Source organism: Hyperolius riggenbachi, chromosome 3 (genome assembly GCF_040937935.1).
Source record: "Hyperolius riggenbachi isolate aHypRig1 chromosome 3, aHypRig1.pri, whole genome shotgun sequence".
NCBI classification, from domain to species: Eukaryota; Metazoa; Chordata; class Amphibia; order Anura; family Hyperoliidae; genus Hyperolius; species Hyperolius riggenbachi.
Genome location: NC_090648.1, coordinates 12,380,825 through 12,406,109, shown reverse-complemented (window position 1 = coordinate 12,406,109; position 25,285 = coordinate 12,380,825). Strand labels below are relative to the sequence as shown.

General features: G+C 44.3%; 1 protein-coding gene and 1 long non-coding RNA gene across 3 annotated transcripts in view; one reads left to right on the top strand and one right to left on the bottom strand.

The window, feature by feature from the left end:
* Positions 1-25,285, bottom strand: part of LOC137562486 (uncharacterized) — a 255,675-nt gene that overhangs the window by 104,724 nt on the left and 125,666 nt on the right. The gene's annotated exons all lie outside the window — the stretch shown is intronic.
* LOC137562482 (chloride channel protein ClC-Kb-like) overlaps positions 755-25,285 on the top strand; it is a 114,525-nt gene continuing 89,994 nt past the window's right edge. Inside the window, exon 1 of the mRNA XM_068273857.1 lies at positions 755-1,001. Coding sequence (XP_068129958.1) covers positions 800-1,001 — 202 coding nt within the window. The 5' untranslated portion in view covers positions 755-799. The remainder of the gene's footprint in view (positions 1,002-25,285) is intronic.

Here is a 25,285-nt window from a genome sequence, read left to right as displayed (position 1 = left end):
TCCGACTCCACAGCCCTGGCTACATGTATCATCTGAGATAAGACCAGAAGATCTTCCGCAATGTTTACATTAACCACGTCAACTGCTGTCACCATCATTTAAAAAAACGCTTCTATTAATTTGAATGGAATGGTGGCAGATCCCTTTAAAACGACACTTCGTCAGCTGACAAAAATATCTAATTTACTAGCCCAGAGAACCAGCTCTGCTGCCAACACTCTGCATGGGCCGAGGGAAGCTCTATGTTAGATGGGGGGAGACCTGGGGGGTTACGTTGGTTGGCTGTCAATCTACCGCTTTGCACCCAATTCGCCCCCCTGTAGAGCAAGAACTTTACATCTGGAGCGATCAATCATTTCAGTCGATTCCAGTCACAAATCTATCAAAATGATGGCCATGTTGGGGCATCGGTCACCAGCAGCTTTTATCACAGTGATCGAATCTGCTGAGGAATACCGATAAGTGTCAGAGGTGCAGAGGGTAAGATGCTTCTTGCCCTGGCAGTGAACAGGTTAAGTCACCAGAAAGGACACGAACTGATAAGAGATTAGAGAATCACCTGTTATCTGTGGTGGTTCCTACTTCTCATTAATTCCCCTGGGCTCTCCCCCCTTCCTGAGTGTACACAGCCATCACTAAACAATCCATGTTGTGATTGCACACACACTGTCAGAGCCTCGTACCTGGGCTGTCCTGGCAGGTGTGGCTGCTGTCTAGGTATGCCTCCCTCTCTCTCTGTATACATATATATATATGTAGGGATGAGCCAGGAAGCCACACTGTGCCACACTCACTGACCATGGCTCAGGTACAGCTGGAGGAGCAGAATGGAACAGAGCAGAAGGAGATGTTGGAGTTACCGGAGGGGAAGGAGAAGAGAGGGCTGAGTAAAACAGAGAGTGAATTCACGGAAAGTGAAGTTTATTCCTATAATCCCAAGGAGAAGGAGGAGCGCAGCACGCTTATCAGGCTGTGGACACGATTCCTGACCTGCATGAGGCGTGAGTACCCAGCTGTGTGTAAAGGCGGGGCCCGTCCACCTACCCCAGGGGGGCCCACCTGAGAGGCTTGTGTTTGGGTGGGGGTATTGGTATTGCTTGGTCAAGAGAGCCCCACACCACTGCCTATTCTGTATAAGGAGTACCAGCACTAATGTTATGCAAGGCAGATATTTGTCAAGCAAGTGTGCGATCATTCTGCTGAGTGCGATCGTTCTGCTTATAAGAGATGAGCAGACATTCCAATTTTAGGCAACATGAATTACATTTTAGGCAAACAGAATTAAAGTTGTCTGAGGTGGAACTTTGCAAGAAGCTAATGACTGATTAGCATTAACGTGCCCACTAATGATACAAACCTTTTTGTCTAATCTTATCATTTCTATGTAAACAGTAAACCCTTCATTCTCAGAATCGCAATCGCTTGCCGCTGACTCCGATCTCGTCATCGTGGGTTTGATGTTCACGCAATGACGTTCTCATTGTGGCAGCGGCTTAGTGTGGTCTACAGTGGTAGTGGTGTGCCCGTGCAGGCTTTGGTGTAAGGCTTTGGGTGGCAGTGGCATTTGCATTGTAGGCTGTGGTGTGCCCGCGCAGGTGTGTCCATGCATAATGACAACCTTCATTTAGTATATAGGATACCTAAAATATCCATCCAAAGTGTATTCACTCAGTTTACCCTTCAGTTTGTCTGTTCGGTAAGCCAGCACCTATTCAGTAGGAGACCTGGGGCAAGTCTCCCAAACACTGCTACTGCCTATAGAGCGCGTCCTAGTGGCTGATGCTCTGGCGCTTTGAGTCCGCCAGGAGTAAAGCGCGGTATAAATGTTCTGTGTTTGTGTGTTTAATAAATAGACATGGTAATTGGCAAAAAAGATTGTATCATCAGTGGACATTATAAGCTGATGTATTTATTTTTTTACTTAGCTAGTTTAAACTGACATCGACAACATTAATTTGGCTCATTTCCAGACTCCATACAAATTGTAATAAACCTGCAATACAATAAACTTGTAAAATTTGCATTGATTATTACAGATAAGCTGAAAATTTTAGAAAATTCGACTTAGGCTCCCTGCACACTGCAAATCTGTTTTGCGATTCCGATTCCTATTTTCAATTCCGATTTTCCCTGAATGCAATCAACAGAAAAACAGAGGAAAAAAGGCAGCATGCAGTAACAATTAAAAATCGGAATCAGATGTAAAAAACGATTAAATATCGGAATCGGATGCAGTGTGCAGGGAGCCTTAGTGCGTTTTTCTTGCTCCATATATACTACGTGCAGAACTGGACTTTTGCACAAGAATAATCACATTCAGTTGAACTATAATCATACATTGTAAAGTACATGTATCATCTGCAACACAACTAGCAGGAACTGCACCACCAAACGCAGAATTACCGGTACCATACTCACATGTATACAGTCTCTTACACAAAAAAAGATTGTTTAAAAAAATATTGGGAGTTCCTCTGAGGACAGTCAGTGACATGACTATGTACTCTGTAATGTGCTGCAGAAGATGTCAGTGCTATATAAATACATAATAATAATATGGTAGGACATTAGACTATGACTATGGCAGGATTAGATTGTGAGCTCCTCTGAGGACAGTCAGTGACATGACTATGTACTCTGTAATGTGCTGCAGGAGATGTCAGTGCTATATAAATACATAATGATAATATGGTAGGACATTAGACTATGACTATGGTAGGATTAGAGTGTGAGCTCCTCTGAGGACAGTCAGTGACATGACTATGTACTCTGTAATGTGCTGCAGGAGGTGTCAGTGCTATATAAATACATAATAATAATATGGTAGGACATTAGACTATGACTATGGTAGGATTAGAGTGTGAGCGCCTCTAAGGACAGTCAGTGACATGACTATGTACTGTGTAATGTGCTGCAGGAGGTGTCAGCGCTATTTAAATACATAATAATAATATGGCAAGACATTAAAGTGTATATGACTATGCTAGGGATTAGATTGTGAGCTTCTCTGAGGACAGTCAGTGACATGACTATGTACTCTGTACAGTGCTGCAGAAGATGTTAGTGCTATATAAATACATAATAATAATATGGTAGGACATTAGGCTATGACTATGGTAGGATTAGAGTGTGAGCTCCTCTGAGGACAGTCAGTGACATGACTATGTGCCCTGTAATGTGCTGCAGAAGATGTCAGTGCTATATAAATACATAATATTAATATGGTAGAACATTAGACTATGACTATGGTAGGATTAGAGTGTGAGCTCCTCTGAGGACAGTCAGTGACATGACTATGTGCCCTGTAATGTGCTGCAGAAGATGTCAGTGCTATATAAATACATAATATTAATATGGTAGGACATTAGACTATGACTATGGTAGAATTAGAGTGTGAGCTCCTCTGAGGACAGTCAGTGACATGACTATGTGCCCTGTAATGTGCTGCAGAAGATGTCAGTGCTATATAAATACATAATATTAATATGATAGGACATTAGACTATGACTATGGTAGGATTAGAGTGTGAGCTCCTCTGAGGATAGTCAGTGACATGACTACCGTATGTACTCTGTAATGTGCTGCAGAAGATGTCAGTGCTATATAAATACATAATAATAATATGGTAGGACATTAGACTATGACTATGGTAGGATTAGAGTGTGAGCTCCTCTGAGGACAGTCAGTGACATGACTATGTACTCTGTAATGTGCTGCAGAAGATGTCAGTGCTATATAAATACATATTAATAATATGGTAGGACATTAGGCTATGACTATGGTAGGATTTTTTTTTTTTTTGAGAAATTTTTCCCTATAAATGTTATATTAGCATATCTCTTTCAAACATAAGGTTTACAAATCCAGTTAGTGTGCCATTCATTAGTGCTAGTTATTTACAAAATACAACTTCCTTCTTGGAACTGGAAAAGCCACCCAAAAATGTATCCAGGACAAACCTATGAAAACGGGGTTATGTTAATAATCTATTCCACGTTTTCTTTTTATTATTATTATTATTATTATTTAAAGGTGCAGTTTTTTTTAATATCACTTCCTTCACACACACCTAAAGCCCTTTAAAAATTAAAGGAGAACTCCACACAGCATGATGGCCACATGCCATAGCCACGTTAGTGTGCCATTAGAAAACTTACATTCCTTTGTGTGAATAAAAAGCAGGTCCTCATACCACTACCTGCCAGGTACACTATGGTAGTATGAGACTGTGAGCTCCTCTGAGGACAGTCAGTGACATGACTATGTATTCTGTAATGTGCTGCAGGAGATGTCAGTGCTATATAAATACATAATAATAATATGGTAGGACATTAGACTATGACTATGGTAGGATTAGAGTGTGAGCTCCTCTGAGGACAGTCTGTGACATGACTATGTACTCTGTAATGTGCTGCAGAAGATGTTAGTGCTATATAAATACATAATAATAATATGGTAGGACATTAGACTATGACTGTGGTAGGATTAGATAGTGAGCTCCTCTGAGGACAGTCAGTGACATGACTATGTATTCTGTAATGTGCTGCAGAAGATGTTAGTGCTATATAAATACATAATAATAATATGGTAGGACATTAGACTATGGTAGGATTAGAGTGTGAGCTCCTCTGAGGAGAGTCAGTGACATGACTATGTATTCTGTAATGTGCTGCAGAAGATGTCAGTGCTATATAAATACATAATAATAATATGGTAGGACATTAGACTATGACTATGGTAGGATTAGAGTGTGAGCTCCTCTGAGGACAGTCTGTGACATGACTATGTACTCTGTAATGTGCTGCAGAAGATGTCAGTGCTATATAATTACATAATAATAATATGGTAGGACATTACACTATGACTATGGTAGGATTAGAGTGTGAGCTCCTCTGAGGAGAGTCAGTGACATGACTATGTACTCTGTAATGTGCTGCAGGAGATGTCACTGCTATATAAATACATAATAATAATATGGTAGGACATTAGACTATGACTATGGTAGGATTAGAGTGTGAGCTCCTCTGAGGACAGTCAGTGACATGACTATGTACTCTGTAATGTGCTGCAGAAAATGTCAGTGCTATATAAATACATAATAATATGTTAGGACATTACACTAGGACTATGGTGGGGTTAGATTGTGAGCTCCTCTGAAGACAGTGACATGACTATGTACTCTGTACAGTGCTGCAGAAGTCACTGCTAAATAAATACATAATATTAATATAGTAGGGCAATAGATTATGACTATAGTAGGATTAGATTAGGAGCTCCCCTGAGGACAGTCAGTGACATGACTATGTACTCTGTAGAGTGCTGCAGAAGATGTCAGTGCTATTGAAATACATAATAATATTAATATGGTAGAACATCCTAATATCCGCCCATGTACACAATCCAAAATGCTTGTTTAGCGCCTTCAACTCCGTTCTCCATCCCCCTCCTCCTCCTCCTTCATCTTGCTTATCAGCTGAAGAATTTGCAACATACTTCACTGATAAAATTGACAAAATCAGAAGTGAATTCTCCACGCAGCCCTCAAATCCCACCTCCACACCTCCCATTGACTGCTCTCTAACTGCCTTCTCTCCACTCTCTGAACATTCTCTCTCCTCTATAATATCCAAAGCTAATCTAACCACTTGTTCTTTGGATCCTATTCCCTCCCATTTCATTCCGCAGCTATCCTTATCTCTCATGCCTGCATTAGCATCGCTATTTAACCTGTCCCTCTCCACTGGCATCTTTCCGTCGCCACTAAAAAAGGCTGTTGTGACACCACTACTTAAAAAAACATCTCTAGATCCTACCATACTCGCCAACTACCGCCCAGTCTCACTTCTCCCATTTGCATCCAAACTAATTGAACGCCATATACATGCAGAATTAAAGGGAAGGTTCAGGGATGCTGTGAAAAAAACAAAAATCCAAATCCACTTACCTGGGGCTTCCTCCAGCCCGTGGCAGGCAGGAGGTGCCCTCGTCGCGGCTCCGCAGGCTCCCGGTCTCCTCCGGTGGCGCGCCCGACCTGGCCAGGCCGGCTCCCAGGTCGGGCTCTTCTGCGCTCCAATGTGCGGCTCACTGGTGCGCGCTGACGTCATCGGACGTCCTCCGGGCTGTACTGCGCAGGCTCAGAACTACTGAGCCTGCGCAGAACAGCCCGGAGGACGTCCGATGACGTCAGCGCGCACCAGTGAGCCGCACATTGGAGAGCAGAAGAGCCCGGCCTGGCCAGGTCGGGCGCGCCACCGGAGGAGACCGGGAGCCTGCGGAGCCGCGACGAGGGCACCTCCTGCCTGCCACGGGCTGGAGGAAGCCCCAGGTAAGTGGATTTGGATTTTTGTTTTTTTCACAGCATCCCTGAACCTTCCCTTTAAGTCAATATTTATCAGCTAACTCCCTACTTGATCAGTTCCAGTCTGGCTTCCGCTCCAACCACTCCACGGAAACGGCCCTTACCAAAGTGGCCAAATACCTTCTTACAGCTAAATCCAAAGGTCAATTTTCCATACTCATCCTTCTTGACCTGTCATCAGCATTCGATACAGTCGACCACACCTTACTCTTACAAATACTTTCAAATGTAGGAATAAAGGGCCTTGCTCTCACATGGTTATCGTCCTACCTCTCTGGAAGGTCCTTCACAGTCTCCTACTCAGATCAGATCTCTTCTCCTCATGCTTTGTCTGTCGGGGTTCCTCAGGGCTCTGTCCTTGGTCCCCTCCTCTTTTCCATCTACATGCACGGTCTTGGTGACTTAAAGGGGAACTGAAGAGAGGTATATGGAGGCTATCATGTTTATTTCCTTTTAGACAATACCAGTTGCCTGGCAGCCCTGCTGATCCTCTGCCTCTAATACTATTAGCCATAGCCCCTGAACAAGCATGCAGCAGATCAGGTGTTTCAGTGGTTCAGACTTATAAGTCTGATCTGACAAGACTAGCTGCATGCTTGTTTCTGGTTTTAATCAGATACTACTGCAGAGAAATAGACCAGCAGGGCTGCCAGGCAACTGGTATTGATTAAAAGGAAATAAACATGACAGCCTCCATATACCTCTCTCTTCAGTTCCCCTTTAATCAACTCATTTGGGTTTCAATACCACCTGTATGCAGACGATACGCAACTGTACCTCTCGGACTCAGACCTTAACTCCCTCCTCAAACGTGTTCCTGACTGCTTGTCTGCTATATCCTCCTTCATGTCCTCTCGCTTCCTAAAACTTAATATGAGTAAAACAGAACTAATCATTTTTCCACCGTCTCTGGCCACCTCTCTGCCTGAAGTAACTATAAATGTTAATAACACTCCCATAACTTCAGTTCCCAAAGCACGGTGCTTGGGGGTAATATTCGACTCTTCTCTCTCTTTTATTCCTCATGTTCACTCCATAACCAGCTCCTGCCATCTCCAACTCAAAAATATATCTCACATGCGTCCCTTTCTCACTCAAGACACAACCAAAATGTTAATACATGCTCTTATAATTTCTCGTCTGGACTACTGCAACGTACTACTTTGTGGACTACCTTCTAACAAATTGGCCCCGCTCCAGTCGGTACTGAACTCAGCTGCTCGTCTCATTCATCTTTCTTCTCAATCTTCCTCTACTGAACCTCTCTGTCAAGCTCTTCACTGGCTGCCAATTAACCAGAGGATCCAGTTCAAACTCCTAACCCTAATCTACAAAGCTCTCCACAATCTCTCTCCCCGGTACATATCCTCACTAATTTCCAGATACAAACCCAATCGCAATCTCAGATCTGCACATGATCTTCTGTTGTCCTCCTCTAGAATCACCTCCTCACATTCACGCTTACAAGACTTTGCACGCGCTTCACCCCTTCTCTGGAATCCCCTCCCACAACACATCCGTCACTCGCCAACCTTTGCTACTTTTAAGTGCTCTCTAAAAACTCATGTTCCGACAAGCATATGCGCTACCCTAGGCCACTTCCCTTTGTCCTAAGACCAAATTGCACTCCTACTAGGTATCCTAAAACACACTGCCTTTATATATTTTATCGTATACTACCCCTCCTCGTTTCCCCCCATTCCCTTCAGATTGTAAGTTCGCAAGGGCAGGGCTCTCTCCCCCTTTTGTGTCTTGGAAATCATTATACATTATGTAACTTATACTGTGGGCACCTGCCTATCTGACCTATACTGAGGGCACCAGTGGCGTAGCAGTAGGGGTTGCAGAGGTAGCAACCGCATCGGAGCCCACAAGGGACCCACCCTCTATCACAGTATTAGCTCTCTATTGGTCCTGTGCTGGTAATAATCACTTCTACAGATGCTTTAAATAGTAGTAATCATTAACAAACTGTTCCCCATCCCCTTCTTGCACCTCTGATACTGTGGAAATCCTTGGCAGGTTTTGGTGTGCAAACACTAGTGCACATGACAGGCGGGGGCCCACGAGCACTGCCACTGCTCGGGACCCCCAAACCAGCATGTAACACAATAGGGGAGTGCAGGTGAGCCCTGGAGCTGCTACCACCAGGAACTCACCCCCACCACTCCTTCAACTTACCAAACACAAAAGGATTGCTCACTCCCAGTGGTGTAGCTAAGGAGCTGTGGGCCCCGATGCAAGTTTTACATGGGGCCCCCCCAAGCACTCTATACATAACAATGGATACGGCGCACCAAAACCTGCCAATGGCAACCACAGTGTCTGAGGTGCAAGAAAAGGATGGGGAACAGTTTGTTATTGATTACCACTATTCAATGTATCTATAGAAATGATTATTATGAGCACAGGACCAATAGAAAGCTAATACTGCAGTCGAGGGAGGGCCCTTCGGGGCCCCTCTGGCCCAAAGGCCCCGATGCGGTCGCTACCGCTGCAACCCCTATTGCTACGCCCCTGCTCACTCCCAGACAGCACTCTGCCAGGTTTTGGTGCGCCATATCAATTGTTATGTATAGAGTCTTTGGGGGGCCCCATGTAAAACTTGCACCATGGCCCATAGCTCCTTAGCTACGCAACTGGAGGGCACCTACCTATCTATCCTATACTGAGGGCACCTATCTAACCTATACTGGCGGCACCTACCTATCTGACCTATATGGAGGGCACCTACCTATCTAACCTATACTGTGGGCACCTACCTATCTAACTTATACTGGGGCACCTACCTATCTAACCTATACTGGGGGCACCTATCTATCTAACCTATACTGAGGGCTCCTACCTATCTAACCTATACTGGGGGCACCTACCAATCTAACCTATACTGGGGGCATATACCTATCTAACCTATAATGGGGGCACCTACCTATCTAACCTGTACTGGGGGTATATACCTATCTAACCTATACTGGGGCACCTACCTATCTAACCTATACTGGGGCTATACCTATCTAACCTATACTGGGGGCTCCTACCTATCTAGCCTATACTGTGGGCACTTACCTATCTAACTTGTTGAGCAGTTCAGTCTCCTGTTTGCCGCCTGCCTGTGTTATTCGGGTGCAATTTAAATGCAGCTGAATTGCGGCGGTAGTATCACCACACGTGTCAAGCGCTCACAGGTGGTGGTGTTACAGGGCGGCAGAGGACCGTGACATGTCGAGTCTCAGCACAGCTGTGCTCAGGTCTGGCTCTGCGGCGGGGCCACCTGTCCAGTACCGGTACCAAGCATCTGACTGGTGAATTCACTACCTGTCGGCTGCCCGTGTGAAAGAGGCCTAACGTTCATCCCACAGCAGGAATGTGCTCCTTCATGCACTGAGCACCAGCCAGAAGGCAGGAAGGGGATAAAGTGATTGGGAAAGGGGAGGAGGGATGTGGAAGCCAGCATTTCTCATTTCCACTTGCATGATGTATCGGCTTGAGGGCTTATTCACAGTGGGACGCTGCGGAACTGCGTTATAAAGTCTTACAATGCAGCTTACCTCACTGCAGTGCTAATCCTATGGGGCGTTCACCGTGCGACGTTAGCGTTATGGTAACGCACTGCTGCAGTCCGTCACCTCTAAATGCACCTAAGGGAAAGCATACTTCTCATTGCCTGTATGCTTCACTGTACCTACTGTATGCGACGGTAACACAGCATTACCACCTTTTTATTGTGTCACAATGTAATGCTGCGTCGTGACTTTAACGTCGCATTACAACGCAACGTCCCACTATAAATAATCCCTCAGGTCACTAAGACACGTTTGGTAAAAATGTCATGTTTCGTGTTCAGTCATTTACCTCATGCCGTAGTTCAGACTTTTTTTCCAAATACACACACAGGCCCAAATGCAATTCAACTTTTCACCTGAGTTTTCTCCTAGGTGATAATTAGAGGAACTCCAACCTAAACGAACATACTGTCATTAAGTTACAATAGTTATGTTAATTAAAATAGATAGGTAGTATAATCTCTTACCCACCCTGTTTTAAATGAACAGGCAAATGTTTGTGATTTCATGAGGGCAGCCATCTTTTTGTTTGAAAGGAGGTGACAGGGAGCCTGAGACACAGTTCCAACTGTCCTGTGTCCTAATCACCTCTCCCAGTTGCTAGGCAATGTGAATAACAACATAGGAAATCCCATCATGCTCTGCACAGCATCAGGGAAAAAAAAGCCCGGGCTTTTTTTCTTTGATGGGTGGAGCTTAGCTAAAAATGCAGCTAAAAAGGATGCTTTGGTAAGAAAAACAAAGTTCTGATGCTGTGAAACTGTTAAAGAAACACCAAGCCTTTTCAGTTCTGCTGAGTAGATTTTTAGTCCGGAGGTTCACTTTAAACTTGTCAATAAAATGCTTTATAAGCGACCAGAAAGCAAGAAAATACTCAAAATAATTTTGATAGTACCTTTTCACCAACTTTTTGGTACTTTTGCAGTTGAAAAGTGCTGGAAAGTTATTTTAAATAGAATATGAAAAATTATCTCCTGGGTGAAACAGTGAATTGCATATGGCCCACAGTATTTCATGTGGTATTTGCTGGAATATTGCCGTGCAGGGAAAATGGATGAAGGATGTGACTTAATATGGCATTTATTTATTTTATTGCACTGCAAGTCCAAGCAAGTCCTAACATACAATTTGTATCAGCTCCAAACCATTAGCATCTTATTAATATTTTTCTATCGCTACATCATATGTTTAGTATTGTGCTTTATGATTCACTTTTCTATTTTCCTGAATCAGTTTTCCCGTTTTCTCTGCTGTGTTTCCTCCCTTCTATAATCTTCCGATTGGCTGATTGTTAGTGACCGCTCCGGGCTGAGATACCGAACATCTCACTTGTGTTAGGGCTCGTTTACATTGCGCGGCTCTGTGTTGTACCACATGATTCCCCAAGGGGGTCCTTGTGATCCCATTCATTATAATTAATCGCCCCAAAATGTGTGCAGCCATGCACTGCGATTCAGTGGTGAATTGCAGCGCATGTATGGAAACATCAGACAGAGCAGTTTATGAGCTCTCCGATGTCCCTGCGATCACATTTCCATAAGCGCAGCTAAAAGCATATGGAAACAAGCCCTTAGGGCATGTTCACGCCTAGAGCATTTTCGGGGTATTTGTAAGCGCTGGCAACTTTGAAAATCGCCCTAAAAGCGTTTGTGCAATGATTCCTTAAAGTAAACCTCCGGACTAAAAATCTACTCAGCAGAACTGAAAAGGCCTGGTGTTTCTTTAACAGTTTCACAGCATCAGTACTTTACTTTTTCTTACCCAAGCCTCATTTTTAGCTGCACAGAAGCTAAGCTCCACCCCATCAAAGAAAACTGCCCGGGCTTTTTTCCCCTGATGCTGTGCAAAGCATGATGGGATTTTCAATGTTGTTATTCACGTTGCCTAGCGACTGGGAGGGGTGATCAGGACACAGGAAGTTGGAACTGTGTCTCATGCTCCCTGTCACCTTCTTTAAACCAAAAAGATGGTTGCCCCCATGAAATCACAAACCTTTGCCTGTTCTTTTAAAACAGGGTGGGTAAGAGATTATTTTATCTGTCTATTTTAATTACTGTAGCATATGTAACTTAATGACAGTATGATTGTTTAGGCTGAAGTTCCTCTTTAAAAGAGTGTTCACATCTGCACGCTTTGATTCCGATCCGCTCACCAAAGCGCTGCCTGAACCATTTTCTGAGCGCTTTGGCTCAATGGAAGATATAGGGAAATCACTAAGCGCTTGAAAAAGCACTTTGTATAGCCATTTCTCAGGTGATTTTAAGAATAAATACATTGTATTTATTCTTTTCCGGGTCAAAGAGGTCACTTCCTGACTAACATCAGGAAGTGAAAAAAAAACAATCGCTCATCAATAGTGCTTAGAAAGGCGCTTACACAAAATCGCCCAGCGCTTGCGTTACCGCTGGGCGATTCATAATGTGAACAAGGCCTTGCTGCATGCTACCATCTCTGTGAATTGCCATTTATGGAGGTATTTACCTCACTAGTCAGTCATTTGAGTTTTCCATGTGGTAACAGGCATGTGGGAACTGACATTTCACAAGACGTTCAATAAAATCAGCTATTTTCTGCATTACAGACATTACAGAATGCTTAGTGAATTCAGTCCATTTTCATGCTTTTTGTGCTGGTGTTTTGCTTATGGAAATGAACTCATTGGCAACCTTGTCATAAGCCTGGTATACACATCCAATTTCAATTGGCCAGTATTACAACTTTCATTTAGTATGAGAGTTTACCTACCTAAACAATCTGTTCACAGATAAAGGTTCCACAATTAGTTAGTGATTGGCCAATCAAAATGGAATGTGTGTATGTGCCTGTAGGATGGAGTGTGTAGGAACTCACTTCCTGGATACCTCAGGAACTTTGGTCAGGAACAAATGGTAGAGATCCGCACCACACAGCCCGCCGTCTCGGGCTAATGACCTTCTTCAAGTTCCCCAGTTCATGTCTTTTGTGTTGGTGGTGTTTAAATGAGAAAAATCTTTCGTAAATTTCCTACACTGACGTCCCATTTAGATGACGATGTCACTCTCTCTTTCATACGCATACATAATCGAATGAACCTACAGGTATCTTTTGGGATGTAAGTGGTGATTGGAGTGCCTGGAGGAAACCCCATGCAATGTGATGATATAACTCCACCCCCCCCCATACCATGTGATGAGAGAGAGGCTTGCCATTGTTCTAATCTTTCATTTCCTGCCTATCATGTTGATCCCCTGGCTATGATAGTAGTGATGGCCTGCACAGTTTGCCAGCGGACAATTCCAGGCGAACTTGGGCTGTTCCCTGTTCGCATTTTAATGCAAGTGTTTCTGTCAAAAATTTGCGTTCACATTTCAAGTCAATGGCCGCGACTTTAGTGGTTAATAGCAAAGGCCCCTTACCTGCTAGAAATGCCAAATTTGCAGGGTATGTTAAGGAGGACAGTGGGAACAAGAGGGGAAAAAATTCAAAAAGACCTTGTAGTTTTTGAGAAAATCGATTTTAAAGATACCATAGGAAAAAAGTATATATTTTAATGCGGATAAATGACAGATAATGTATCAACCTAACGGCAGAGTAAATTTACATATATGAAAAGAAAGAGCAATGAATTTCATGACGGTGTTTGCGTACTGAGCCCCTGGAAACCCTGTGGAAGTGGCAATGCTTTGGCCAGGGATTGCTATACTGCCGCAGTATGGCTGCATAAGGATTCCTGGCTACGATACATACACTACACGATACATGCATAGACATAGGACTCTGGTAGTGGTAAGATTGTGAGCCCCTCTGAGGGACAGGTAGTGATAAGACAATATACTCTGTACAGCACTGCGGAAGATTTTAGCGCTATATAAATAATAATAGAAATAATAATTTTTCCTATTTTTGGGACTATTTCATTTTTTTTGTTCAGAGTGTGGGAAATAAAAAAACATGATGTAGAATCCCCCCTCCCAAGCTTCTTTAACCCCTTGTCCCCCATTCAGGCTGGAATTGCCAGAATGCGGAGCCCCGGCTGCGTGGGGCTTTGCACCCTGAGTATGGATTCATGGTACGGGGGTGCTCCGGGGGAAGAGGGGTGACTAATCCTCCCCCCTCCCCAAGAGCCCTTGTCCAATACATGGATAAGGGGCTCTTCCCCACCTCCGGTGCCCGAGGATGAGATGGGGGCCGACAATGCTCTGGGGGAGGGTGCGGATCCCCATTGGTCTGTTAATAAACCAATGGGGAGCCTTGGAGGGCTATTTAAAGATGCTTTTGCTCCCAGCTATAATCAGTCTGTCCCCTCCACCTGCCCACACCTATCACCCCCATTCATGTTGGCACCAAGTGCACCCACTAGGTGCCAGCATGGGTGGGGGTGATAGGTGTGGGGAGGACAGCGGTGCAGCATCGGGAGTCGGAGCTCTCAGCTGTGCTAAGTTTAGCTGAGAGCTGCGCGGGGGAGCGGTCGTGTGTGGCGGCAGGTACACGGAGATATCAAGGTCGCAACACTTGGGGATATTGGCGTGGGAGCTTTTTTTAAAGGTACAGGTAAGTATTTATTGTTAATTAAGAACATTAAAGGACTTTTTCCGTGATTGTGTTTTATTTCTTTGAGGGCTCTTTTACATTAGGGCAGATTTTCTGCGTTTCAACGCAACGGGTAAAGTTTGCGTTACCCAAGGTGAAATGAAAGTCCATAGACTTTCATTTTAGCTTTCACATATAACGCTGCCTTTTTGTGCGTTGCGTTACACTGCACCCAGGCGCAGTTTTTCGGCCGACGCTAGCTTTATGCGTTACAATGTTAGTCAATGTAAAACGCACACTATGCGCGGTTTTAATCCGTTAACGCAGGCAATCAGTCCCAGAATGCAACAGAGGAACAATGTAGAAAGTTGAAAACTAAAAGAAAAAAAAATTACCTGCGTTTTCCTATGTGCTGTAACGCATTGAAAACGCATTAAAAACGCACACTCACTGCAGTGAGCTAAAATGTCCTTTTTATCACTTATCTTATCGTTATTTATGAGACTTCTGTAATTGAGTCCAGTGTGAGGGTGCCGGGTGTCATCATGCAGAGCTGTAAATTACCGGTACCTGATGCTGCAATGTGTCGCGCTGAAAGGAAACATAGATCGCGCTCTCTGTTTAAAAAAAAAAACCTTGCAATATCTTCTTGCCTGCAGCCGCTCGCAGTTAGCAGAGCGGCTTCCAGCGTCACCTGACTGGTGACGCATGTGCTCCACTGATGACGCTCACGCATGAAGAGATTGCCGGGCTGTATTGTGGAGCGTACACGTCACCAGTCAGGTGACACCCAGGGCCGGATTTCTGGCAAGGCCACATAGGCCATGGCCTAGGGCACCAGAAGTTTAGGGGCGGCTCAGTGAGGGGCAGTAAAGCTGTTCTATGCAGCCATCCCTATCTACAAGAACAGCTTTAACCTTTGAACTCTTTGTCCTGTACTTGTGCCGTCCCTGCAAGACCTGTAAGCTCTATCCTGCAGGTATACATCAGTCTAACTCTCATGGTGACGCAATGGGTCCATCATTAACCACTTCCCGACCGCCGTATTGACAATTGGCGGCCGGGAAGTGCACCCCGCAAGGACCGCCGTATTGACAATTGGCGGCGGTCCTTGTAGGGGCATGGGCGGAGCGATCGCGTCATCCGTGACGCGATCCTCCGCCTCCGCCTGGCGCCGCTCACCCGCCGCAACATCCCGCCGGCCATACGGAAGCGCCGGCGGGATGTTAACCCGACGATCGCCGCATACAAAGTGTATAATACACTTTGTAATGTTTACAAAGTGTATTATACAGGCTGCCTCCTGCCCTGGTGGTCCCAGTGTCCGAGGGACCACCAGGGCAGGCTGCAGCCACCCTAGTCTGCACCAAGCACACTGATTTTTTACCCCCCCTGCCCCAGATCGCCCACAGCACCCATCAGACCCCCCCCCCCTGCCCACCCCCTAGACCATTGTTTGCACCCAATCACCCCCCTAATCACCCATCAATCACTCCCTGTCACTATCTGTCAACGCTATTTTTTTTATCCCCCCCCCCCTGCCCACTGCTCCCTCCTGATCACCCCCCCCCCCACCCCTCAGATTCTCCCCAGACCCCCCCCCCCATGTACTGTATGCATCTATCCCCCCTGATCACCTGTCAATCACCTGTCAATCGCCTGTCAATCACCCATCAATCACCCCCTGTCACTGCCACCCATCAATCAGCCCCTAACCTGCCCCTTGCGGGCAATCTGATCACCCCCCCACACCAATAGATCGTCCGCAGATCCGACATCAGATCACCTCCCAAATCCATTGTTTACATCTATTCTCTCCTCTAAACACCCACTAATTACCCATCAATCACCCCCTATCACCACCTGTCACTTTTACCTATCAGATCAGACCCTAATCTGCCCCTTGCGGGCACCCAATCACCCGCCCACACGCTCAGATTGCCCTCTGACCCCCCCTTATCAATTCACCAGTGCATTAATTACATCTGTTCTTCCCTGTAATAACCCACTGATCACCTGTCAATCACCTGCCAATCACCTATCACCCATCAATCACCCCCTGTCACCCCCTGTCACTGCCACCCATCAATCAGCCCCTAACCTGCCCCTTGCGGGCAATCTGATCACCCACCCACACCACTAGATCGCCCGCAAACCCGCCGTCAGATTACCTCCCAAATGAATCGTTTACATCTGTTATCTTCTCTAAACACCCACTAATTACCCATAAATCACCCATCAATCACCCCCTACCACCACCTGTCACTCTTACCTATCAGATCAGACCCCAATCTGCCCCTTGCGGGCACCCAATCACCCGCCCACACGCTCAGATTGCCCTCAGACCCCCCCCCCCTTATCAATTCGCCAGTGCATTAATTACATCTGTCCTTCCCTGTAATAACCAACTGATCACCTGTCAATCACCTGCCAATCACCTATCACCCATCAATCACCCCCTGTCACTGCCACCCATCAATCACCCGCTGTCACTGCCACCCATCAATCAGCCCCTAACCTGCCCCTTGCGGGCAATCTGATCACCCACCCACACCAATAGATCGCCCGCAGATCCGACATCAGATCACCACCCAAGCGCAGCGTTTACATCTATTCTCTCCTCTAAACACCCACTAATTACCCATCAATCACCCCCTATCACCACCTGTCACTGTTACCCATCAGATCAGACCCTAATCTGCCCCTTGCGGGCACCCAATCACCCGCCTACACGCTCAGATTGCCCTCAGACCCCCCCTTATCAATTCGCCAGTGCAATATTTACATCTGTCCTTCCCTGCAATAACCCACTGATCACCTGTCAATCACCTGCCAATCACCTATCACCCATCAATCACCCCCTGTCACTGCCACCCATCAATCACCCCCTGTCACTGCCACCCATCAATCACCCGCTGTCACTGTCACCCATCAATCAGCCCCTAATCTGCCCCTTGCGGGCAAACTGATCACCCACCCACACCAATAGATCGCCCGCAGATCCGACATCAGATCACCACCCAAGCGCAGTGTTTCCATCTATTCTCTACCCTAAACACCCACTAATTACCCATCAATCACCCCCTGTCACTGCTACCTATCAGATTAGACCCCTATCTGCCTCTAGGGCACTCAATCACCCGCCCACACCCTCAGAACGCCCTCAGACCCCAGCCCTGATCACCTCGCCAGTGCATTGCTTGCATCTATTCCCCCTCTAATCACACCTTGAGACACCCATCAATCACCTCCTGTCACCCCCTAGCACACCTACCCATCAGATCAGGCCCCAATTTGCCCCGTGTGGGCTCCTGATCACTCGGCCAAACCCTCAGATCCCCCTCAGACCCCCTTCCGATCACCTCCCCAGTGCATTGATTGCATCTATTTTCCCCTCTAACCACCCCCTGAGACACCCATCAATCACCTCCTGTCACCCCCCCTAGCACTCCTATCCATCAGATCAGGCCCAATACAACCTGTCATCTAAAAGGCCACCCTGCTTATGACCGGTTCCACAAAATTCGCCCCCTCATAGACCACCTGTCATCAAAATTTGCAGATGCTTATACCCCTGAACAGTCATTTTGAGACATTTGGTTTCCAGACTACTCACGGTTTTGGGCCTGTAAAATGCCAGGGCGGTATAGGAACCCCACAAGTGACCCCATTTTAGAAAAAAAGACACCCCAAGGTATTTTGTTAGGTGTATGACGAGTTCATAGAAGATTTTATTTTTTGTCAAAAGTTAGCGGAAATTAATTTTTATTGGTTTTTTTTCCCAAAGTGTCATTTTTCACTAACTTGTGACAAAAAATAAAATCTTCTATGAACTCGCCATACACCTAACAGAATACCTTGGGGTGTCTTCTTTCTAAAATGGGGTCACTTGTGGGGTTCCTATACTGCCCTGGCATTTTAGGGCCCCTAAACCGCGAGGAGTAGTCTAGAAAACAAATGCTTCAAAATGATCTGTGAATAGGACGTTGGGCCCCTTAGCGCACCTAGGCTGCAAAAAAGTGTCACACATGTGGTACCGCCGTACTCAGGAAAAGTAGTATAATGTGTTTTGGGGTGTATTTTTACACATACCCATGCTGGGTGGGAGAAATTTCTATGTAAATGGACAATTGTGTGTAAAAAAATCAAACAATTGTCATTTACAGAGATATTTCTCCCACTTAGCATGGGTATGTGTAAAAATACACCCCAAAACGCATTATACTACTTCTCCTGAGTACGGCGGTACCACATGTGTGGCACTTTTTTACACCCTAAGTACGCTAAGGGGCCCAAAGTCCAATGAGTACCTTTAGGATTTCACAGGTCATTTTGCGACATTTGGTTTCAAGACTACTCCTCACGGTTTAGGGCCCCTAAAATGCCAGGGCAGTATAGGAACCCCACAAATGACCCCATTCTAGAAAGAAGACACCCAAAGGTATTCCGTACGGAGTATGGTGAGTTCATAGAAGATTTTATTTTTTGTCACAAGTTAGCGGAAAATGACACTTTGTGAAAAAAAACTATTAAAATCAATGACCGCTAACTTGTGACAAAAAAATAAAAACTTCTATGAACTCACCATACTCCTAACGGAATACCTTGGGGTGTCTTCTTTCTAAAATGGGGTCATTAGTGGGGTTCCTATACTGCCCTGGCATTTTAGGGGCCCTAAACCGCGAGGAGTAGTCTTGAAACAAAAATGACCTGTGAAATCCTAAAGTTACTCATTGGACTTTGGGCCCCTTAGTGCAGTTAGGGTGCAAAAAAGTGCCACACATGTGGTATCGCCGTACTCGGGAGAAGTAGTATAATGTGTTTTGGGGTGTATTTTTACACATACCCATGCTGGGTGGGAGAAATACCTCTGTAAATGACAATCTTTTGATTTTTTTACACACAATTGTCCATTTACAGAGGTATTTCTCCCACCCAGCATGGGTATGTGTAAAAATACACCCCAAAACACATTGTACTACTTCTCCCGAGTATGGCGATACCACATGTGTGGCACTTTTTTGCACCCTAACTGCGCTAAAGGGCCCAAAGTCCAATGAGTACCTTTAGGATTTCACAGGTCATTTTGAGAAATTTCGTTTCAAGACTACTCCTCACGGTTTAGGGCCCCTAAAATGCCAGGGCAGTATAGGAACCCCACAAATGACCCCATTTTAGAAAGAAGACACCCCAAGGTATTCCGTTAGTAGTATGGCGAGTTCATAGAAGATTTTATTTTTTGTCACAAGTTAGCGGAAATTGATTTTAATTGTGTTTTTTCACAAAGTGTCATTTTCCGCTAACTTTTGCCAAAAAATAAAATCTTCTATGAACTCACCATACTCCTAACGGAATACCTTGGGGTGTCTTCTTTCTAAAATGGGGTCATTTGTGGGGTTCCTATACTGCCCTGGCATTTTAGGGGCCCTAAAACGTGAGGAGTAGTCTTGAAACGAAATTTCTCAAAATGACCTGTGAAATCCTAAAGGTACTCATTGGACTTTGGGCCCTTTAGCGCAGTTAGGGTGCAAAAAAGTGCCACACATGTGGTATCGCCGTACTCAGGAGAAGTAGTATAATGTGTTTTGTGGTGTATTTTTACACATACCCATGCTGAGTGGGAGAAAGATCTCTGTAAATGGACAATTGTGTGTTATAAAAATTAACAAATTGTCATTTACAGAGATATTTCTCCCACCCAGCATGGGTATGTGTAAAAGTACACCCCAAAACACATTATACTACTTCTCCTGAGTACGGCAATACCACATGTGTGGCACTTTTTTGCAGCCTAACTGCGCTAAGGGGTCCAAAGTCCAATGAGCACCTTTAGGCTTTACAGGGGTGCTTACAATTTAGCACCCCCCAAAATGTCAGGACAGTAAACACACCCCACAAATGACCCCATTTTGGAAAGTAGACCCTTCAAGGTATTCAGAGAGGGGCATGGTGAGTCCGTGGCAGATTTCATTTTTTTTTGTCGCAAGTTAGAAGAAATGGAAACTTTTTTTTTTTTCTCACAAAGTGTCATTTTCCGCTTACTTGTGACAAAAAATAATATCTTCTATGAACTCACTATGCCTCTCAGTGAATACTTTGGGATGTCTTCTTTCCAAAATGGGGTCATTTGGGGGGTATTTATACTATCCTGGAATTCTAGCCCCTCATGAAACATGACAGGGGGTCAGAAAAGTCAGAGATGCTTGAAAATGGGAAAATTCACTTTTTGCACCATAGTTTGTAAACGCTATAACTTTTACCCAAACCAATAAATATACACTGAATGGGTTTTTTTTAATCAAAAACATGTTTGTCCACATTTTTCGCGCTGCATGTATACAGAAATTTTACTTTATTTGAAAAATGTCAGCACAGAAAGTTAAACAAATCATTTTTTGCCAAAATTCATGTCTTTTTTGATGAATATAATAAAAAGTAAAAATCGCAGGAGCAATCAAATAGCACCAAAAGAAAGCTTTATTAGTGACAAGAAAAGGAGCCAAAATTCATTTAGGTGGTAGGTTGTATGAGCGAGCAATAAACCGTGAAAGCTGCAGTGGTCTGAATGGAAAAAAAGTGGCCGGTCCTTAAGGGGTAGAAAGCCCTAGGTCCTCAAGTGGTTAATGAGATGGCAAGCATAACATAAAAGTTCAAAACATAACTTCTAATCTATACACGTATAACTAAAATAGCTATTGTCTGTGACACCAATGATGGAAAGTGAGGGCGAATTCTCATTGGGGACACAGAGATAACAACCATACAGATGGTATAGTTGGCCTAGGGCGGTAAAAAGTACAAATCCGGCCCTGGTGACACCGGGAAGCTGCACTGCTACCAGCACGAGCGGCTGATCAGAATAAGCTATTACAGTGTTTAAATGTGTTAAATGCAAAAAATCCACAAAATGGCACCATCGCAACCTGGTACAATGAAATAAACTCACCTCCCTCTTCTCCACTCTCTAAATATTCCAAAATTTGGTCCTACGACTAAAACTCACAGATCACTCCTCAGCAACTAATATCAGCTAACAAATGGGTTATATCCCTCTCAAAATGTACATCCCATTGGGAATGCCTCTTTAAAATATTTACCAGATGGTATATAACTCCCAAGAAAATTGCACTTTTTAATCCTCAAACATCCGCCTTATGTTGGAAATGCTTCTCCTCCATAGGTTCTTTAATACATATGCTCTGGGAATGCCCTATAATTTCAACTCTATGGCAAGAAGTAGAAACCTATATAAGACAAAACCTACATCCGAATTTTTATCAGTCAATACGAATGGCAGTTCTTTGCTTAGATCTAGAGACTATAGATTCTACCACCAGACTACCAATAGCTTGTCTAATTTTTGCTACTGGTCAAACAATAGTTAGTAACTGGAAATCTTCAGACAATATTTCCTTTCAATGCATCCTTAATATGTTTAAACGTAACATGATTATGGAAACTTACATTCAAGCCAGGCTCCAAATTGATAAACATAACTAATGTACCAATCTGCATTGGTTTATCTTAAATACTATCTTTTTATATAGAGTATATCATCACATTTTGGCTTCTCACCATACTCCCTATGGAAGGCCCAGTAAGTAGTTATATTATTATTGTTGGATGTTTATTTGTTATACCTTGTTTTGTTTTTTTTACTTCATTTTGGAAATAATCGACTAATTTGCTTGGCACGGTTTAATATAAATAGTTTTATCTTGCTATAAGTATCAATATAGGTAATTGACACCTTACCAATAACCCTTATTAACTCCCTAACATCCCATATAATTTGTCCTTAATAAATATATACATCTATAATATTCTTTTTCTCTGCTTAAATAATTCATCCCTATGATTGCTGCGCCAATCAACGAAAGCTACTAGCTAAATGGGTTTGACTCTAGTCAGTCATACTTCTATGATTGGAATATGGAAGATCCCTCATTACGCCAGTTAAGACTAGATGAGGCAACACGCTTATACATATTATCCATGATCAATATAATAATTTAGTCTACTTATGCAACTAATGCAGTTTCAAACTCAAGTACTATCCTCATAGCCTCAGATATATCCATATTCTTATACTCTGTTTTTTGATGTCATGCATATATAAGTGTGAAATATCTTATTGATATGTTCTTATATTATGCTTTATCTTTGAAATAAAAACTTATTATGGAAAAAAAAATATTTTCCTAGTACAATGTATGGCAACAATATTATATTTGGAAATAAAGGTGTACATTTTTTCCATTTTGGCGTCCATCACTAATTACAAGTCCATATTTGCAAAAAATAATAGTTTATTTTTTATATATGGAAATATTTCATTTTGGTACCTATGGGGGAGGTAAAGGGTTAATTTTTATGTGAAATGTATGTATTAGAGTGTAATGTATTGTGTTAGGGTGTAATTTACTTTTTGACCACTAGATATCCCCCCCTCCCCCATTTATTCCTCTATGTACTGAACAGTACACAGAGAAAATAAGGGGTGTATGTGTTACTTTCGTTACAATGACCGATGGGATCTCAATGATGCCGCCGATCATTGACACCGGGACTTCGGTCGGTGAATGAGAACTGTCTTCCCATTCACTAATAATGGGCAGCACACAGAGGCAGACTAATATCTACGTCCCTGGGACTTCAGATGAAGTTTTGCAGGGCGTAGATAGAATACACGCAGTGCAGTCATTTGTTGAGTGAGAGATGAAAAATGAGGTACAAAGTTCAAAATACAGTGTTTGGCTGAGTCCAATAAGTGATAAAGTCTTGTGCTGAAATAATCCAAAATACTGATCTGGCCAGTTTCCTGCTGGCCTGTTGATTGATGGAATTCGACAACATATGATAGACAAAGGACACTGGACCAAGTGTGTCTCTGGGTTTTACTCCCTTCTCCAGCTGGAAGTGGCTATGACACGCAAATGTCCAGCCTTGTGTAACTGGAACAGGGGGCACTTCCCCCTTCACAGAGAAAGATTTTGGCAGGACTCCTGCTATGCCAGTCTCTCAATGCCTGTAGGTCGTACCAAGAAATGGACTGCTTATTTGCGTTCAGCAAGGCACCATGAATCCACAAATACGCAACATGAGTGGTGAGCTTGGAAGTGATCCGGAAACCTTTATTGTGCAGACAAAGTAGAAGCGGTCTGCATGAAAATCGATCAGTAGATGTGTCAGGCTGTCCTTACTAAATTGCCAAAAAATGGCTTGATTCATATGTTTGTATCACTCTATAATCTATGAATTCTGAAGAAATATGGATTGTAAGGCAAATGAAAGTTCTCTTGGCATGCCAGTATAGCAGCTGCCCAGAAAAGGGTCAGTCCCTCTCTTTGAAACTCCCTTGAGCTGAGCAAAGGTGTGAAAACTACAGACAGTGGAAGGCTGGTCTTAACATTTTCTGTCACATTAAATCTAAATGTATGAGTTGGTAGTCAGCAGGGGTGCTGGAACGAGTGTTATTTGCACTTAGGAAAGGCTCCCTTTTAATGTTACTCTAAAAGCTAAGCTGATGAATTCTGCACTGGAAAAGTTTAACTCTTTGTGTGAATGGAAAGACTTTGTCATTCTGTAACTGAAACACACCCATGGCCTAGACAAAGCGCCTATGGCAAGTGCTATGCTTGCACACCTAGGTACTGTCTTTGTGCTGGCTGGAATGTCTGGGTGCTGGTTTGGGGATCTCCTGCCTGGGGTGCCTGTGTGTTGGCTGGGGTGCATTGGTGCTGGTTGGAGTGTCTGGGTGCTGGCTGGGTTGGGTGAAAGGTGTAGGTGCTGGTTGGGGTGTCTGGGTGTTGTCTGGAGTGTCGAGGATACGCTGATAATGGTCACACTGCACTGTATAATATTACAGAGTATACGCTGATAATGGTCTCACAAAGTCCTGCAACTTCCACCTTTGTAACATCTGTAAGATTCGCCCTTTCCTAACCTCTGCCACCACCAAACCCCTCATCCATGCCCTCATAATTTCCCGCCTCGACTACTGTAATGCCCTTCTGTCTAGTCTCCCTATGACCCAAATAGCCCCACTGCAGTCCATCATGAATGCGGCAGCCAGAATTATCTACTCCCCCCATTTCTCCACCAGGGCGACTCCCCTCCGTGAATCCCTCCACTGGCTTCCTATCCAGTCCAGAATCAGATTCAAAATATTGTGTCTGACCTACAAATCTATCCACAAAGCCTGTCCAATCTACATTTCTGATCTTACTCAGAGGTACACACCTCGCCACTCACTCCGTGCTTCCAATGAACTTCGCCTAACCGCCCCCCGCATCACCCAGTCCCATGCACGCCTCCAGGACTTCTCAAGAGCTGCTCCAACACTTTGAAACTCTCTACCTCCACCCATTAGGGCAGCCCCCTCCATCAACATCTTCAAGAAGGCCCTCAAAACTCACCTTTTCACTCTGGTCTACTACCCCTCACAAGTGCTCTAAACCCACAACGGAACTATTGTCCCCTACCTCTCGTGTCCCTACCTCTCCCTCTAGATTGTAAGCCTTTGGGTAGGGTCCTCCTCCTTTTGTGTCCTACCTAATCATGCACCTACATTACTGTGAACCCATGCTATGCACTTGAGTGAACCTAAGTTGCCTTATCTCCTTGCTCCCATCCAGTGACTGACTAAGCATTACCTTGTACTCATACTGTGCTGTGTGATCTCCATGCCCCATCCAGTGACTAAGCATTACCTTGTACTCATACTGTGCTGTGTGATCTCCATGCCCCATCCAGTGACTAAGCATTACCTTGTACTCATACTGTGCTGTGTGATCTCCATGCTCCCAGCCAGTGACTAAGCATTACCTGGTACTCATACTGTGCTGTGTGATCT